The 18555-nt window shown below is 47.7% G+C and overlaps 1 protein-coding gene across 11 annotated transcripts in view; it reads right to left on the bottom strand.

The window, feature by feature from the left end:
* RBFOX2 (RNA binding fox-1 homolog 2) overlaps window positions 1-17016 on the bottom strand; it is a 175763-nt gene extending 158747 nt beyond the window's left edge. For all 11 annotated transcript variants that reach the window (XR_010069280.1, XM_063321788.1, XM_063321734.1 and 8 more), the window contains exon 1: window positions 16542-17016. Coding sequence is in view for 10 of the 11 variants with exons in the window: in XM_063321788.1 (XP_063177858.1) it covers window positions 16542-16760 (219 nt within the window). In the remaining variant the exon portion in view is untranslated. The remainder of the gene's footprint in view (window positions 1-16541) is intronic.
* Between the last annotated feature and the right edge of the window lie 1539 nt (window positions 17017-18555).

Raw genomic sequence — 18555 nt, forward strand, 5'->3', positions numbered from 1 at the left:
GCACAGCGGCACACAAGAACCCACGAAGCATCCTGAAACATAACTGACCTCAGTTTTCATAACTGATCCTCCTCACTCCAAGAAAATTTGAGTTATTTTATATCACGACCTTCAACCTACAGGAAACGGCAAAGTAAGAGCCGAGGAGGAATATTTACAGAGAGGAAACAGCTGGAAATGGGCCATATGAGTATCTTCAACGTGTATAAAGTTTTCCAGCTCCCCGATTCAGTTTCTGGGCCAGCTGAGAGTCACCGAGCAGAACTGCACTGTGCCCAGCTGCAAACGTGAATCTCAACCCCGAGACTCCCCTTGACAATCAAAGGAAGGGTGGGAATCTCTCAATGAGCCTGCCCAGGAGGTGGAAATACAGTGTATTTGGCCAAACCTCATTACAGGGCATCTCCGGCCTTTCTCTTCTCTGCTGCTTGCTCACTATGACAGCCGATCTATAAGTCACAGAGCTCATCAGCATGCAGTCGCCTGTCCCCCCTCTGCCCACACCCTCCCCGTACGCTCCCCAGCATGCAGCAGTAATTGCCTTTCCTATTAGCCCACAGCGACAACAGCTGCCATGGCAACTAGCAATGATTTTAATAAGTTTGGTCTGTTTTCAAGGGCAGCACACGCGTGCCGGCACATGAGCACGTTGCGGACGCACGCCGAGGGGAAGGAGGGCCTGCCATCAGCTACAAAGGCTGAGTTGAAAATACAGTTAATGGGAGAAACCGCAGATGAACAAACGTTTATCCCCCCTCCTCTGCAGGAGGAGAGGACAACTGCTCACTCTTAAAGCAGTGCGGGTGTGAGAGAGATTGACAGCAGTGTGGCGGTACTAAACATGCAAAAGGCTCTCCTTGCGAGAGCTACAGATGCCGCCCAGGTGGATGCTGCCCAGGTGACAGAAGTGACGTGCAGCTGCACTGTGGGTACCACGCACCACATCAACGTACGCACTGCTGCTCTCAGCACCAGAGACAGGCACAGCAAGCACCCGACATCACCTTCCTTCTTGAAGGGACAGCAGAAACAACCCGGCTTCTTCAACAGCTTTTCTTTCTACAACACTACCAGAGTCTCCTCTCAGGTCATTCCCCGAGTCTCCTAGGCTCCAGAAAGTCAACATGCAGTTACTGATTTAAAAAATAAATAAAACAAAATTAAAAAAAAAAATCAGTATTAAGGATAAAAGTTTTGCCATTGTTGCTGCGCACACACACAGAAAAATCCTGCTGACCTACTGCTTCACTTTATCCCCTCAACATCTGGGGTTACCTGTCATGGTCTCAGCCACAAGCATCTCCCCTTCTCCCAACTGCACCCACAGGCAGGACCCCTTCCCGGCACCTGCACCCTTCCAGCACATCTCAGCCCCCAGGACACCCCGACTCCCCAGGCAGGTGCTGGTGCCTCATGTCCCTTGCTCCTAGGACCACCACACAGACATCAGGCCTGCAGTACCACAGGCTAATCTGCAGATCACTTTAAACTACCGTGGAAGATGCAGTTGCTGTACACCGAGAGCAAAGTTGAGCATTATGGATAAATCACTCCAACACCTGGTGGGATCCAAAAGGCACGATCCCACACCCTTCCCCAAAAAAGCAGTGGGTTCACAAGCCATCCCCTCTTTTTAAACATGACCTCACAGACAGACAGCCACAACATCCACCACAGTGGAGTCAGCTGGATTTAATGATAAACTCCTTCTCTTTGGCATTACTCATTTTCTATGAGATCACAAAAAAGAAAGTCGGAGTGAAATGGCGAGCAGAGGGAAAGGATCACTTCTTTCAGCAGCTGTTTACCACCGGATCAGCTTAGCCTTGAGGTAAGGTTTCACACCACCCACCCCAACACAGGGAGTCACTACACAAGGGCTGTGCCTACTGTAGACACGCCACAAACACAAGCTCTTGGTGGTCCAGAGCAAAGGGGTGTTATCAATCAGACCAACCTACACCAGATGGCCTAACACTGCTTAAGCCAGTAGTACTGATATAACATTTGCAAAGCATGAATTTAATACTAATTTTTTTTTTTTTCCAAAAACCTTCTGAAGGTTTGTCTTGATCAGCTGTTTGTCATCCACCCATCAGCTGCTACAAAGGACACCTTCTACTGTGCAAACTGCACCAGTACCTGTAAACTCCACGTACAAACTCTAAGCAAGCAGGCAAGAAAATCAAGTGTGGTATGGTGAAGCTCAGATCTCCAAATTGGCTGCAAGGCTAAGAACATGGTACCATCCCAGTCTCATAAGCGATGCAGATTCATAGGAGAGGGGATTAAAAAAGGGAAGAGAAATCTGTACAACCTTTACAACTATACTACTTATTTTGCACAAGCCTAAAGAAAATTTGAAATATCTCTAACAACAGGATGCAGATCCATGCATGTATTTAATTTTAAGTGAATTTTGGTACTAGGGGAAGATGTTGTAATTAAAATGCTGCAGAGCATATCTTCTGTTAACACAGCAAGCTGATGCAGTACAAGATGGTAGCAGTGTATAGCTCACCATGTGCTGCCAACACCCTCCAAGGACCATCCTTAGATGGAGTGGGCAGCAATTAAGTGAGGAGGCCACATACCACAGGTGACCTGGTGGAGTTGTTTCAGACCTCTGCGCATTACCTTGTGCCACAGTTTTCTTCCTAACATTAATGCTATGCAATTACACGCATTATGACTTAAGAAGGGCTCAAATCCATGATAACGGAGGCTAGGCTAAAGAATACACGGATATTTAACTGCTAAAAACAAAGGATTAAATCTATGAACAGGAATCAAGAGATCTGTTTTGATTCCTGTAATGCTATCTGCCTTGAACAAACTCTGTGGGTACATTAGTCTCTGGCTAGCCCATACATGACAAAAAAACATCACACTACCTAACTCACTCAAGTGACTGAGCCATACTGGAAGCGGCAGACGAAAAGGACTCCTGGAAACCTTCTCTATTCCTTTCATCTAACATCTGAGCTGCAACTGTGAACCTCTCGCCCAAGTAATAACACTGCTTTATTTTTGCTGTACATTCTGCCTTTTCAAGCAGCATGTGAAAATGATGCGCCATCCTTGCCAGATTCATTGCTGCCCAGGGGGTTAAATACAACAGCAATGAATTGACCAGTCTTGTTAATTTAATTCAGCTACATGAGAAATCTGTAAACAGAAGCAGAAGGCATGACAATACTATCAGAGGGCTCTGAACACAGCATTGCATAATTTGCTTTGGGTTATTGCTGCTAACTGTGCAAGGAAGAGGAAATTTTCCTACAGGACATTTTACATCTTTACTGCTTAAGCTCGTCCAGGTAAGAAAAAAATTTCGTACAGGCACATCATTTTTTCTACCCTGCCAATTAGCTTCACACATAACATGCTAAATTATCATTTGACAAGACTTCCAGCAACTCCAACCCAGGGCCAATTTAACAGTAGCCAGAGGTGAAAGTCTTCCTCCAGTCACTGCGGAAGGCAGCACCACCTGCCCTGGTTCCATTGGAACGGAGCGGCCTTTGGGAGATGAGTCGTACCATGTCCCGTCCTCCCTTCCCACTGCACTCTTATTTCCACAGCGCATCTGTTCAAATACAGCCCGTACAAAATTCATTGTAATTTCTTCTAGCAACTTTGTGGAGATAGTTGCCTCCACAACAAGCACCATGTAGTAACCATCTGTAGTTAAGCAGCTCATCCCAAGAGCGAAGCTAACCACCCAACAGCTTCTGCATCCCAGGAAAATTCATACAAGACAGAAAAATACTTGCCTGGGAATTAGAGTTGGGAAGTGGCCTATTAAGAAGTTCTCCACTACTTAGTGTGACTGTATTCATCATCAAAATCCTGCCCAGGAAGTCAGAGGCAGAGAACGGCTTACAATGGTAGGAATTCACCCATGGAAGGGGAACAATGCCCCATGTTTACTCCTGCCCAAAGGGCCCAGAGATTTAGGGATTGTCTTTAAAATCCTCTTCTGGAAACAAAAGTCGAAATTGTAAATCTTAGAACCAAACAGATTTACAAACCTCTGAATCTTAACTGCAAACTCCCAAGAATTCAGGCATCAAGACACTGGTGACCTAGAACAAGAAACTACTCAGGAGAATGGACATAAAAATTGTATTTTGGACTAACCCTGAGGATCAAGTAAACCACACAAGCCAAACAAAACACTTGATAATACTGTGCCACCAAGGCTGGTCAGTTTGTCCACTGTATTGCACCTTTTCCAGCATAATTGCATCATCTCTATCAAGGACCAAATCCAAGAGAAGCAACCCACCATAACAACTTACAATAGACATGGGAGCCCAAGCACAGAGATTTTATGCTTATTTAGAGACAAACATAGACTACAGAGTTCATAGAGGAGCTTGCCAACACCTTGTCAGCAACAGTGACAAAATAGCTGAGACCAGGCAACTTGGAAAATTTCAGTACACACAGGAGTCAAAAACACCCATCTCCTGCTACACCTCCCAAGGATGGCCAGGGACAGGCACTACTTCAGGCAGACTGTCACCACGTTCACATTGTAGCCAGAGGGTTCCTCATTCTGAGGGGACAGGACCACTGTCCCCCATTTGCCTGCAACTCCCGCGCCAACAAATACTAAACCCCGACAGAAACAAGAACATTTTTATCGTAGCATGACCTAGTGAAGCACTACCCATTCCCTATCTACATGTTAAAATATGTAGACTGGTTAGTCTTTTCCTTATATGCAGATGTGCCCCAGATTTTCAGACGCCAGCATGATAAGGAAGGAGAACCAGATCACCAAAGGTGAAAAATAGTGGCTGGTACAGAAAGGACAGAGTCAATACAGAAAGGATGAACAAATGCTATACTGAATGCTGCACTGCAATGCAAGCCAATCTCCCTATCAAACTCCAACAGAGCTGCCAAACCCTGCCCCACAAAGCTACCACGACTGTAAGCTACTTCTATGGTAAATGCCTGCGGTAATCATGAGTTCCAAAAATGAAACAAATGCCAACCTCAAAAAAAAAAAAAAACACCAATGCAAAAACTATCTTCCTGTTTTCACTGGAAAGGTCATGCCTATTTAAGGAAACCTTCCCAAGCAACATGGACATGCTCCATCTACATCCATCAACTAACAGCCCAGAGTACAGTGTAATCACTCATCAAAAAATTCCCAGTCCTTAAAGGAGTCTTGGTCCCTGCTATGAATCCAACCCATGCTCCTCCTGGCATGCAAAGCAGTCAGGAACACCTGATACCACTCAAGACAAAAACATGAACTCATTGACCAGCAGAAGAGGAATCCTTACGTACCCCTTTAAGCATTGAATAATAGGATGAAAACACACGCACAAAAAAGTCTCACAGCACCTCCATCTATTCTAGTCAACACCTTCCCCATGGAAAAGACCCATTCCCAGGAGAACGTGTACGTTGGTCACAGTCTGGCTGAAAGAGATACACTCAGATATGTTCTCAACCCCGCAACAGAGAGGTTTCAGGACAGAAATGAAGCATCAAGAATTCTTAGTGGTGCTAATTTGCGATTTATCAACTGAGCAAAGTTATTTTTCTGAATCTGCAGTATTTGGCACTGACCACATGATGCTCCTATTAAAAGACGACAGAAGAGATCGGGCAAGATGGTGAAGTGCAGCAAGTCTGTTCTGGAAGGATGCAATCAGTGGACAGAGGCACACACAGAAAAACCAGACCTAATTACAAGCATGGGTTCAATTTCCTGGCATAGCCACACACAGACATACATATATCAGATAACTGGTCAGACAACATATATTCAAATGCCAGTCTCAGTCTCATTCACCACACCCAAGTCCACCACAACAGTCCAGTTCTTGGACAAGAATAACTCACAGGTCAGAAGGGATAGACAAATGAAAACACTACAAAGAGTTAAGTTCCACTATAACCCCCTTTATTTGAAAAAAATCAAAATCCATAGTTGGTCCACTTCCTTTTTTCTCCCCCTTCTCCTCTTCTCTGAAGCTTTCTCTGGCCCATGGTTGATGTCTAGCCATCACACAGACAGCACTGTTCGCAAAAGGCCACTATCACCTCCTGCAGAATCCATCCCACCATGGCAAACGATGGCCTTGCTGTTTGTGACTGTGACCTCTCAGCACAGCTCTCCCAACATGAGGCACTTCACATGCAGACCATCACTCTTAGGGAAATCTAACTAGCCCAGAAAGTTTCCAAGAAGTGCTTAGGTATAAAGGTCATATACAGAAAAAGCTGTTAGATACAGCTGGTGACATTAGCAGATGCCAGGTCTCCGCTGGATTTGAGTAAGCAGCGGGAGAGGCTTGCAGCCTCATCTCCTACCCTCACTTCAAGGCAACAAGAGTTCCTAGAACACACGCCAAGGCACAAAGTAGGCATTGCCAGGCTGGTCTTTTATCTCCTCTTGGGGAAAAAGCAGTGGGACGGCGTGTTTTTTCCTCCCCTACAGCTTTATACTACTTCCAGTATTGTAGTCTGACAATCTTGGCAACAAGATAGGGCATCCAGTCAAAAATCCTGGTCTTGTTCTCCAGGGCTCTCTGCAGATGACAGAGTCCCAGCCATACAGCACATTTCTGGCTCCCCCTTTTCTCAGTACTGTAGTCCGCTAAGAAGAGAACATAACCGAACACCCATGTAGAAGCAATAAAAAGCATACAGTGATGGGACACACCAGGAATACGTTATTAAACAAGCAAAAGGAAGGAGATACCAAGTCCATGATCACCCAAGTACTTTTCACCCGAGACACCTGAATCCCAAGTAGCAGGATTGTTTTGCAGCCCAAACGTGTCTCAAAGCCTCCCCAGCAAAACGTGCCGTAGCTTGTCTCCTCCTCCTCACTGACCCCAGAAGCGCCCACGCTGAGACCTGTGTCCTCAGGAAGGGGGCGAGTTGCTGGTCCCCCCACACAGCGAGTGCAGGGAGCAGGTCTGGAGCCAGTTCCTGCCTTTCCTGTCCACCCAGCAGCATTCTGCTTGCTAACAGACCGAAACATGCTCTTAACTCTAACATTCTCTCCTAAAAACAGCATTTCAATTGCAAAAGTCAAGGGCTGTGGATTAAAAAACACCAGTTACAGCTACCCATGCAACTTCCACTCCGTTTGCTCGTGTGCAGGGATGTTACAACAAATCAGGTTTATGTGCTATTTTCTCCTGACTCCTGCCTCATTCAAGCCTAGGAAGCGCTGTGTTCTGAACAGGAAAAATGGCAGCAGAAACCAAAACGCAAGTGGTTTTGTAGTTATAGACAAGCAATATCCCTTCTGCTTAAAAAGTCAGATTTCAAACCTCATCTTCCAAGTAAATTTTCACTACGATGATGACCAAGTTACTTAATTCAAGCTTTTCCACTGTTTTTTTTTTTTTTTTTTTTTTTTTTAAGATGAAGACAACATCATTTTACATTGGCCCACCATGACACACTTACGGATCAGCCTGTGGAAGTGGTAGATATTCGTATATACAGTGGAAGTTGTAGAGAGCTGTAGATCAAGGATTTAAACATTACCAAAACCCCAACAGCTACAATAACAAATACAAATAAAAAATAAATCTGGTTGCAAGCATCAATGGGATTTTTGCAAAACTGGTCTTACTACCAATATGTCTTTTCCCATTTCTACAGGAAGAGATTATATACCTTTTCTATCTCTCAGGAAAATTGCAAAAACAAGATCATTAGTATCTGTGAAGCACCCACACTACAGTGGTGAGTACCACAGAAGAGGCCATTAAAAATTAATAGTTCTGTATTCAGTGCAAGGTTTAGATTATCTGCAGTAAATTCGGTTTGGGGTCACACATGAGATGAAAAGGAAGAAATGAAATATTGAATAGCTCTCAGTCCAAAGCCTGACCTCAGACCCATTTTAACTGATAACAAAACTCCCGCTAGATTTAATAGCATGTCAGTGAGCGTTATCCATTTGATGGACTTACGGAGATGAAGTCATCTCTAAAAACATAAAATGTACGACCACATAATTAAGACCTCACACGGTGCCTTCTTGTCACATCCTCCTTGCGGGGTAGTTGCCAGGTACAAGCTCTAGGCCCTACCACTCTGGGTGTACCATGTACTAAATCTACCCCGGCCACAGCCTGCTGCGGCACTGGTTCTCACTCTGGTACGTTCTCTGTCTCTCCACCCCTTTGCACTGAGGAGACAGCAACCAGCAGCTTCAGACCACCCAGGACAAACACCAACTCCCATAGCACTGCTGCAGCGTAACACACTTGTTCCTAAAACTGGAACATTGAGGGCATTCTGAATTTTCACACATTTCAACTTCCACTCCTGGATAAAACAAGTAACAGGACAGGTAGCAGCTGCAGAAGTCAACTGATTTCTCCTGCAGGCTGCCCGAGAGACATTCAGATCTCGGCAAACCAGAAGTTACGCGTACACTTTACTGCCTCGGTTTCCTCCGCAATCTGGATCATTCCTGAGGCAGATGTCACACAGATTCCTGCTTCCCGCTCTCATCCATCCCACCAGCCCCAGGACATCGGTATGCCCCACGGTTCAATCTGCCACGGCAACACCACATGCTATGTTTTCTTCCCTGAATGAACCTTCTGGATCTCCCCAGGTTGTGAGGCTTGTCCCACTCATGGGAGTAGAAGAAGCATTAGAGGAAGCAATCCTTACTTCTTGGAACCACCCCAAGTCACTCCAAAGCTGAGCTCTGAGAAGAACTGGTGTCCACAGGCAAGGAGAAGCACCTGCAAAACATACTCCACACCAATCCAGCTCCGCTCCAAGGCTACACGAGGCTTTTAATATGAAACAAGATAGGAAAATAGGCCTTTTTGATGGACCTTCTCTCCAGGACAAGAAAGTACAAAGGGTAATGGAAAGCCCTTTAATGCACACACTTCCCTCATTTCATCTTCCCACAAAAAGGAAGCAAAGCCACAGAACAGAATAAAAACAAAAAGCCGGGCAGAGATGGCTCAGAAGAACCATCTCACCGCAGCTGCTCCGAGAGTCATGCCTGGCTGCGCTGCCGGCAGGACTAGGACCCCAGGGAGAAGGCACCCAGCCCTGCGGCAGGGCAAAGCCCAGCCTTCCCCCCACCCCAAGGGGATAAGCAGGCTGGAGGAAAAGCAACCTTCCCACTCCTTTCCAGGTAAGGGAACGGCAACTGCAAGCCACAAATTATAGGCCTGGGATGCCAGCTACAGCCTCTCCTCAGCCCACGCAGCACTAAATCAAGGCTTTTAAGTGAAGCCTCAGTGGGATTTTCTTCCCAGGCTTCGCCCCCAATGGTGACAACCACCCCAAGAGTCTGCAAGAATCTCCTACAGAAATAGCAGGGGAAAAGCTGTGCAGAGAGCCTCAGCTAAAAGAGCACACTCCGGTCCCTTGAAGAAACCTGAGCTGGATCCAGATCCCAGGGCCTCAAAGGCCTCTGGGGAGAATATTTTGATGTTTGCAACACACAGAAATGCCACATAAGGTTTCTTCTTTAGCCTCTCTATTAAAGGAAATTTATCTAAGTACTGCCAGAGGGTAACAAGTGCTGACACACTGGGGGGATTTTCCCTCTCAAATGGTGCAAGTTCTTCCCCATCTCTATGCTAATACTTGCATTGTTGCTGAGGCAATTACGAGCAGATAAAACGCAAGAAAGTCCTACAGAAAAAGCAACAATTACTTCTAGCCCACACTCTTTGAAGCAAGCATCCAATCTTCCCGCACAATGAACTTTCCTAGACAAAGGCAAACACAAGAAACAGCCCGAGGAACGCACAGCCACTTCAAAAACATGCCAGACCGAATCCCACTGTCCTACCCAAGAGATGCAAGTGAAAGATCTCATGACCTCTTTTATAATCGGTATGAATCACAAGTAGACTCTGCCCACACTCCAAAGGTTAGGAGGTGGCAACGGTATAGCTGATTGAACACCAATGTCACACCAACTGAGCTGGCAGGAACTGCCAAAGCTTCCTGCTCTGCCCAAACAGATGCTGGATCCAGCTCAAGTTCTGCTCTTGCCCCTCATTAAACAAGGGAGCTTTTGTATACAACCTTTCCTACTTTGCGGCTGCTTAAATACATCCTATCATTGCTAAGGGGTTAGTGTCCCATTTCCTTTGGTCCAGCAAGAGAGCTGCTAGGGGTGGTTTCAATAGATGCTGTACTTAGGTGCGACAAGCCAAACAAGAGACTGAAACAGTTCACAAGCCTCTTCCCAAACACCCTGGAAATCCACCAGAACCAAGAACACAGGTTAGGAATGTCAACCCACAACGGGTCTTTTTCAGCAAAGCCCAGCAGACAGCAAAGCTCTCCTGCAAGAGAGGTGCCCTGTCACGGCTCGGTGGGACAACCTGGCAGAGTCCTGACAAAGAACACTGCGGATCAGGACGGTGGCATGGTCCAAGCCTGGTGAAGACCATTTCATACAGCCCCTGCCATCGTTGGGCTTGGCTCCTGCAAACATCTCAAATTCAACCTGGAAAAAAAGAGGTGCGCTCCTAAAGTAAAGCAGGAGGGGGAAGCAGTCTGGGGAAAATACACACACATCTTTCAAACTGGCATTTTCCTGAATTTAGAAAATATTGCTGGCAAAATTAAATTTACTGGAGAGCAAAGGGAGTTAAGGCCCAAAATGCAGTCAAGCAGCTCTAATCCCTAAACATTGGGATTATCTCATGACAGCTACACTCCAGCGTCCACTCTATACCACTTCAAAATGTAGATCAACAGAATGCTTCAATGAACTGGAACTCGTTACTTCTAATTGCTTCTCTCACTTCGCTTCTGGATGTTCCTCTGATCCCTCAGCCACCGCATTTCAAAAGCACACATACACACAGAAGGTCAAGTAATATCCAAGATGGGCCAATGAAAGAAGAGGTTTCCAGCTGACCAAAACACCTGCCCTCCTCTTTTGCTTCGCATGAAAACTAAGGCTTGCCCCATGCCACAAGACAAATCAGCAGGGCAGAGCAGTAGGTTTTAAAGCGTCTTCAACCGATGCGACCCCTAACATTTTCCAAAGGGGCAGAGGCTCCTGTGCAGCAAACCAAAGGCTGCTAGCAACAGGCTTTATTTTTCCAAGCTAACAGGGGTATGTCCTTCAGCAGCAGTCTCCAGGGGGCCACGGACCACACACAGAATCCAGTTCAGGTCTGTCTCAACTTCAGTTTGGCTTCCCTACTACTAGTCCAAACGAAGCAGTTTATTTTATTTTACTGATGCCTCCTCTACGTCTCCTGTGTTCTGGTATTCCTGCTGCCACCAGCCTTGCTGCAGCAGAGCCACTGAGAGCCCTCAGCCCTGCCGCTATAAAGCACGAAGCCAGCACAGCAGCACAGCTGCTAAACCTTCAGTGACCAGCACTTCTTTGAGACGGTCTTGAAAACAGGTGTGTGAATCCCTGATACAAAAGGGCAAGGTGGGAGCCTCGCTTGCTAGGTCATTGGGAAGAAAAGCTGACAGAGGGTACTTCACAGGACGTGCCTGGGAGAGAGACACACTGCTCTGAACTCAGCTAGGTGGGCAACCTTTTCAAAACGCAAGGGAGAGCCCAAGCTTTCTGCAAAATGCCAGCACACTCATGTTTCTAACTGGGAATTTTGAAAGGGAAAAATAAAAAGCATATGTCTACAGCTGGTACACATACGCAGAAGGAAACCATCTCCAATAGAGTCAGACCTCTGTTCGTCTTCCAACCTCACAACCGCAGCCATCACCTTTAAAGACAAACCTCTGAAATCCAAAGAGAAATACCGACAGAGCCTGGAGGGGTACTAAAGCACACAGAAAATTCTACTTGGGCTTTCCACTTTCCTGAATACGGCAAGAAAAGAGCCAACATTAAAGTGCTCTCAACATCGCTAAAATCACAACTTTCAGTCTGTTTGCCAAACGTTTTCTTTGAACTGGAGATTTTCTTAGTCTTCCCAGACTCTGTCAGGTCTAACTCATAACACTCAAATATTTAAAAAAAAAAAACACAAAGGACAAAAGCAAACAGAGAAATAACAGCAAACTTAAAGGTGATTCATTATGTCTCATCACATCAGCAACAGTCTGTCCAAAAAGCATACCAGGAAACCTCATCCTGGATCCAAGGCAGGGGTCAGCTTCTAAAAATTGGAACTTCCATTTCTTTTCTAGGGTATCTTTTATCCCTTTTATTGCTCTGCATCTCTTTAAGACGGACGGCCATGCCATGAATAATAAGAGGGAGGAAAAAGCTAACCTGATTACACAGCTTTTCCATGATTTACTGGAACTAGATGTTCTCATCTCTAAGATTTAAAAATACAGATTTCCATAGGGTCCCCCAAAGCATAAAACCTGTTATTCACTGGCCCCTTCTTGACTACAATCCCAGTCAGCCATCTTACTTGTAAAACCCAAACCTGTCTTTGGAAATTATCGGCAGACTGATTTCTTGCCCTCCTCTGAAACACCACAAACGGGCCATACTTTGAACGAGGACACTGGTTGTCATGAAGCACCAGCAACATCCCCGCTCTCCCCTTTCTGTGGCACACTGCCATTCAAGGTTTCCAGTCTTTGTACTGGAAGGAGTCAAGCTGGTAGAGGGTGTTACAGACCATCATCTGGCTCACAGTAGGAAAAGAAGCCGCAGACGTTCTTGCAGAGCAAAGACTTATCGTCTGTTATGTCATTATTTAGTCACAGGGGACTGATCTCAACACCACTAGTCATCTTTATGAACCCTACACAGACATGCCTGAATGACAACACAAAGTCACCACTCATCGCTGCCACTAAAAGTTTATGTGGGCTGGATAAGGCATAGGCCACAGCTGCGTTAACTGTCTTCCCTGACCAGTCAACCATGCTCACAGCTGCAGAAGAGTAATTCTCCCAAAAACTCAGGGATACTGAGCACACAAGTCATTCGTGAAAGAGGAGCACAGATCAGCTCTGCTCACGTCTTGCATCTAATTCCAACCACAGATGACCCCTACGTATAATTTTAATTCACTAACCAGCCTAGATCCCATAAAAAAGTTAAATCAAAATTCAGCTTAGGGACCGAATGAGGGGTTGATTAACTCATTCAACCCCATGCAAAGCAACTGGAAGATATTTAATAACCTTCTTCAGCTGCATAAGCTGGCTGGTACACCCCTAGCATCTCAATGGGAAAGACAAACACAGCACCCTGGAATTACATCCTTGTCTGCAGCTCCAAAGAAAAAGAAGGGACACTTCCCAGCTAGCCACAACATTTCTTGTCTTTCATCATGGGAGGAATGGAGGAGGAGAGAGATTATTGCAAGGGTGCTTTCTCTACAATCGGTGCAGCAGTCAATCTCTTCCGACAAGCAGCAAATACAGCTGCATCAACAACTGCATTTCAGTGCAGTTTCACAAGTGACTTAAGCCAATATAACTTTTTTTTCCCCTTGCCTCTGTTAGGGACTATTTTTACCCAAATCAGCAAGCTGATCCAAATGATTCAACTCATCCAAGCCAGCAAACAGAGAGCAAGCTAGTTCCTAGCTAGTATTTATACAGTTAAAAAGCAGCAGTACCTCTGGGGCCCTTCACTTCCAAAGCTTACAAACATATCCAAATACTTCCAGGAGACATTCCTGGATGGTGGTGTTTGATTTTTGCCACATATGGACCAAAGGGAGCTAAAAATCAGCAGATTGTGCTGGACCTTTTCCTCCCACGCCACGATTAACTGAAATATGTCCCAGAAGCAGATAGCAGCCATGATCCGATTTGTCCCAATCCCAACTCAAGCAGCTTTACACCACCCTCCTAACAAGATCAGCACTGGCCAAACACCATTTATCCAGCCTGATCAGAGATGGATTAGATAATGAAACCCTAACTGCATAAGCTGTCTGAGCATGCTGGCCTGAGACTGCAGAAAACAAGCAGCCCAGCAAATTTAAGGGCTACTTTAAGCTTTAAGGCACACTTTACCACAGGTTCTTAATAACTAGCTATAATCTCCCTATAGGCTAGTTTTTATATTTCATGTTAACAGACACACAAAAAAAGCTATTAGTTTTAGAGTTGCATTAGTAATTTCTATAGCTAAATTATTTATTTAAGCATTACAAGTCGTGTTCACATTCTGAACCATGAGCAGGTAGGGGTTATGCACAGAAGAAACCGTGGCAAGCGTGGCACCCCGGGATTCCTCACTATCAGCACTGAGACGCGAACGAGGTCACCAAGTTTACACAGCAACAGCCTGTGGCTCTGGAACAGGAAGTAGAAAATTGACAGGATCTGCAGGAAAAACAAGGTTGCTGGTGTTATTTCCAGCTTCCAGAAAGCCTCTAGTACATGAGGGGGGGGGGGGTGGGGGGAGAAAAAGAAAAAGAAAAAAATATCAAAGAATAGGCTCTTTATTCCTCTTGTAAGCATTATGTACAATTAAACATAGAGAATTTACTAAGAACCACCCACTATTCTCAAATAAGGTACTTCAAAAGAATACGCTATCTGGACAGAAATCTTCATGAAAGGCAATCCTGTATTTTGACTTTTAGATAAAAAGATATCAAATTTCCTAAATATTACAGAACACATTTTTCATAACTCTGATATTATTTGTATGTTTGGCTTTCAAATCTGGTATTTCTTGCTTATAACCATGAGAAGATTCTCCATATAAATAAATCACACTCTTTTAACAGTAAAAAAAGTCAAGGGAAACGTCTGGACATAATGGTACGTGTGTGTGCATATATACATACATGTTTATTATCATCTTTTATACTGAAAAGATTGAAAAAAATCATTTCCATATATATACATATGGAAAGATTACAATTACACTAAGAATACCAAGTAGTTACAATATGAGTGTCCTAGTCTGAAGAATAGTTATACAGACTATAAACACACTTAACTTCAAAATTGGACTCTTTTAGTTGCACTTCTCCACCTAATTTCTCCACTGTTTGCCAGCGTTTGATATGAAAACAAAATCCAACTTTGCGCTAAGATCCACAATTAATCCTTACTACCATTACCACCAATATTACACACTGCTGTGCACGCACACTGTCGTAGCCCCATGGTTGAATGCTGCAATCTTAATATCTTGTGTTATTCATTAAACAGATAACAAAACACTTTCCTCGATGTAAATATAGAGGAGAGTCTTTTATGTATATAGAAATTGTTCTCATTTGCAATGAAAAAAAAAAATATTAAAATTGTTTTCTTAAACCAATTCAAGTTCCTTCCTGAGCAATTTTCAGTTGATTTACCGCCAGTTTACATCAACACCAACCAGCTTAATCACTAACTGCAGGTAAACGAGTGCATCTCCTGTAGCCTGTGCCTCAGTTCGACCCCGAAGAGCTGGAAGAATTTCATGTCACCATGTTCAGGCACTCATTCATAATTCCTAGCAAGACACAACGTATAAGCACTCCTTCAACGCTCAGCATCTTTCTCCTTGCAATTATACACATTGTCTGAGTCACAGTTGACATCTACGTGTGGGAGAAGATACTACTTCAAGGAATAAGAGCATGGCATGGTTTTTGCTGGCCCTTGCGGGAGGGAGCGCAAGCGGCAGCACTCGGGTGTGAAGCTCCAGCCTACATTCAGCCCACACTATCACACCAGTGAAAAAGTGATGTTGTGAGGCGGAGAGACCACCAGGAAAGGCTGAACATCAAACAGAACCACGAACAAAACCTTCCTGCTGCAAACTATTAAAAAAAAAAAAAAAAGAAATATTGAACATGCAAACCGGGTACAGCCTGGGAAATAAAAAAGGAAGATCCTTGGCCAGTATTTGGGCATCTAGATGAGAAGCACGTTGGAGCGGAGAGGATGCTCCCCTTGGAAACTCCCAGCAGCGCTCACCAACCCAAGGAAAGGCGAGAAGAGAAACAAGTTCAGGCGAATAAACCCACGCTGCTTCCAAAGAGCTCCGGCACACTGGTCGCAAGAAACGGGAGCAAAAAGAAGGGCCGTAATAAAACTAACACCCAGACAAAGGAAAGCAGAAAGCACCTTGGCAGCATCACTCTGGCAAACGCAAAGGCGAAGGCACCTGGGAATAGCGATGTTTCTGGGACCATGGGAACATTGGCAGCCCCTGTGCCAAGCTGGAAGATGCCCACCCGACGCCCCACGACCCCTTTCCCCCTTCCCAGGCTGCCTGGGAAGGGGGAAAGGGGTCGTGGGGCGTCGGGTGGGCATCTTGGCGATGGTTTGGGAGACCCACCAAAGCCCTGCCGGTGTCCCCGGCCCAGCCCCGCCACCCGCCGCCTCCCAGACGGGCGGAGAACGGCGGTGCCCGGAGCGCCGGACCCAGCGGCTGCTCCCCGAGGGCCGCGGCCCCGCCGCCGCCCCACGTGTTGGACTGAACCCCGGGAAGGAGAACCCGCTGCTCCCGGTAGGGAAAAAGGTCGGTAAAGCAAATCCCGCAAAACCGAAATTAAACGCGGCCCGGCCCGGCCCGGCCGTCCCCCTCCTCCCGCCGAGCCCCGGGTGCGGGAGAACCGGCGAGGGCCCGGCCCAGCCCTGCCCGCTACCTGCATGCCGCCGCCCTCGGCCTCCGCCTCCGTCCGCAGCCGCTTGCTGTGGCCGCCCTCGGCGCCGTCCCCAGCGGGCATGGGCTGCTCCAGCTCCGGCTCCCGCTTCACGCCGCGGGCGGCCCCACCACCACCGCCGCCGCCGCCGCCTCCGCCGGCCAGGAGCTGCGGCTGTGGCTGCTGCTGCTGCTGCTGCGGGGGCTGGCCGCCCTCCGCCATCCGCGCCGCCGGAGCCCCGGCCGCCCCCCGCCGCCGCCGCGATCGCCCCGCTCTGTCACCGCGACACCGGAGGAGGAGGAGGGTGAGCCCCGCGCCGCGACCAGAGCAGCGGGCGCGGCGGGCTCCGACCCGCCGGAGCGCCTCAGTCACGGGCTCGGAGGCGGCTGGGGAGGGGCCGAAGCCCCTCGGCAATCTCCGGAAACGCCGGCCAGGCCGCCGCAGCCGCGCGACCCCCGCTCGGCAACCTTCGGCGGCGGCGGCGGGCGGGGCGCGGGGCGGGGCCGGCCGCGGGGCGGGGCTGGGAGGGGCGGGGCGGCCGCGGGGCACAGGCCGCCCGCCGCCGCCGCCGCCGCCGCCGCCGCTGTGGAGCCGCACGGGGCGGCGGGAAATGGCCGCCCGGCCCGGCCTTGTTCCCCGCGGCCTGGGCCGAGCCGGGAGCGCAGCTCTGCGGGAGGGGGGAAAATGGCCGCAGGGTTGAGGCGCGAGGGCGGCTTGGCTTCTGCCTGCCGCTGAGGGCGTCTCTTTGCCACGGGGCTGGGCGGGAGGCTTTGTGGTTCGGGCCAGTGAAGCGTTTTTGTGAGGGTGGTGAGGCACTGGGACAGGTTGCCCACAGAAGTTGTGGGTGCCCCTTCCCTGGAGGTGTTCAGGGCCAGGCTGGGTGGGACTTGGAGCAGCCTGGTCCAGTGGGAGGTGTCCCTGCCCATGGCAGGAGGGTTGGAACTCGATGATCTTTAAGGTCCCTTCCAACCCGAACCATTCTGTGATCCCATGATTAACAGGTGGCAGTGGGTGCAGGACTTCCCTCCGCCCCCCAGCAGGGCTGAGGCAGAGCCATGTCCCCAGAGCCCCCACTGCACGCACAGCCATGTTTCTGTCCCCGGCCCGCGTAAGGTTGCCTCTCGGGGTGAGGTCTCCGCGGCTGTTCCTGTCAGGAGCGGTGCTGAGCTGAGAATCTGGGGTGAGGGGTACTGACTTGACCCCCTGCTTCAGGAGCATCCAGCATCTGGGTGTGCACTGCCCAACTCAGTACCTGATGGTGCCCCTGCTCAGCGCAGCCTCCCGTCCCTCATGTCAGGTCTTTTCTGGCCTTTTCCAGGCCTCCTCCGTGCTGCTCTGGGCAGCTCACCCCAGGGCCCGTCTCACAGCCCCAGTCTGCGTCTGATTTCTTGAGAACAGGGCTGATCTGTTTTCCAATTCCCAACAGCCTCCATGGGTTTCTCCTGCATTTTTATATATATAACTCCTCATTCATTCTGCTGCAAATGACTTCCAGCCAGATGGAGACACCAGTCTTCAAAAACCTGAAGCCTGTTCATCAGCCCTTTTGTATGTCTCCACGTTTTTGATCTCGAGGAACAAATTTGGGATCCTCAACAGAAAAGTGAAGTTGATTTTATTAGGCAGCGGCTGTCTGGTAGCACCAAGGATGATGCCTGCTCTAGAATGAGGAACGCACAGGCAGCCTGTACTGTCCTGAAAGTAGTCTGGAAGCCATGGCAACTTGACGGAGAAAGTAATCTGCAGATCATAGTACAAATCTGTGGTTGGTTTTATTACAGGATGGGAATGGCACTCTTCCTCCACCTGCGAACGCTTTGGAGGAAAAGCAGAAAACTAGGAATGGAGGTGGTCGTTATGAGTCAACACACAAAGGAGGAAGCCCTTCTTGACTTCTCAAATATCACCATGTGTAACACAGCCTGTGGACCAGTTAGGGTTACCTTGGTGTGTCTTTACCCATCTGCTGATGTTCATGAGCGACAGTTACAATACCTGACTCCAGCCTTCCCTTACA

The sequence above is a fragment of the Chroicocephalus ridibundus genome, chromosome 1 (assembly GCF_963924245.1).
Source record: "Chroicocephalus ridibundus chromosome 1, bChrRid1.1, whole genome shotgun sequence".
Lineage (NCBI taxonomy): Eukaryota > Metazoa > Chordata > Aves > Charadriiformes > Laridae > Chroicocephalus > Chroicocephalus ridibundus.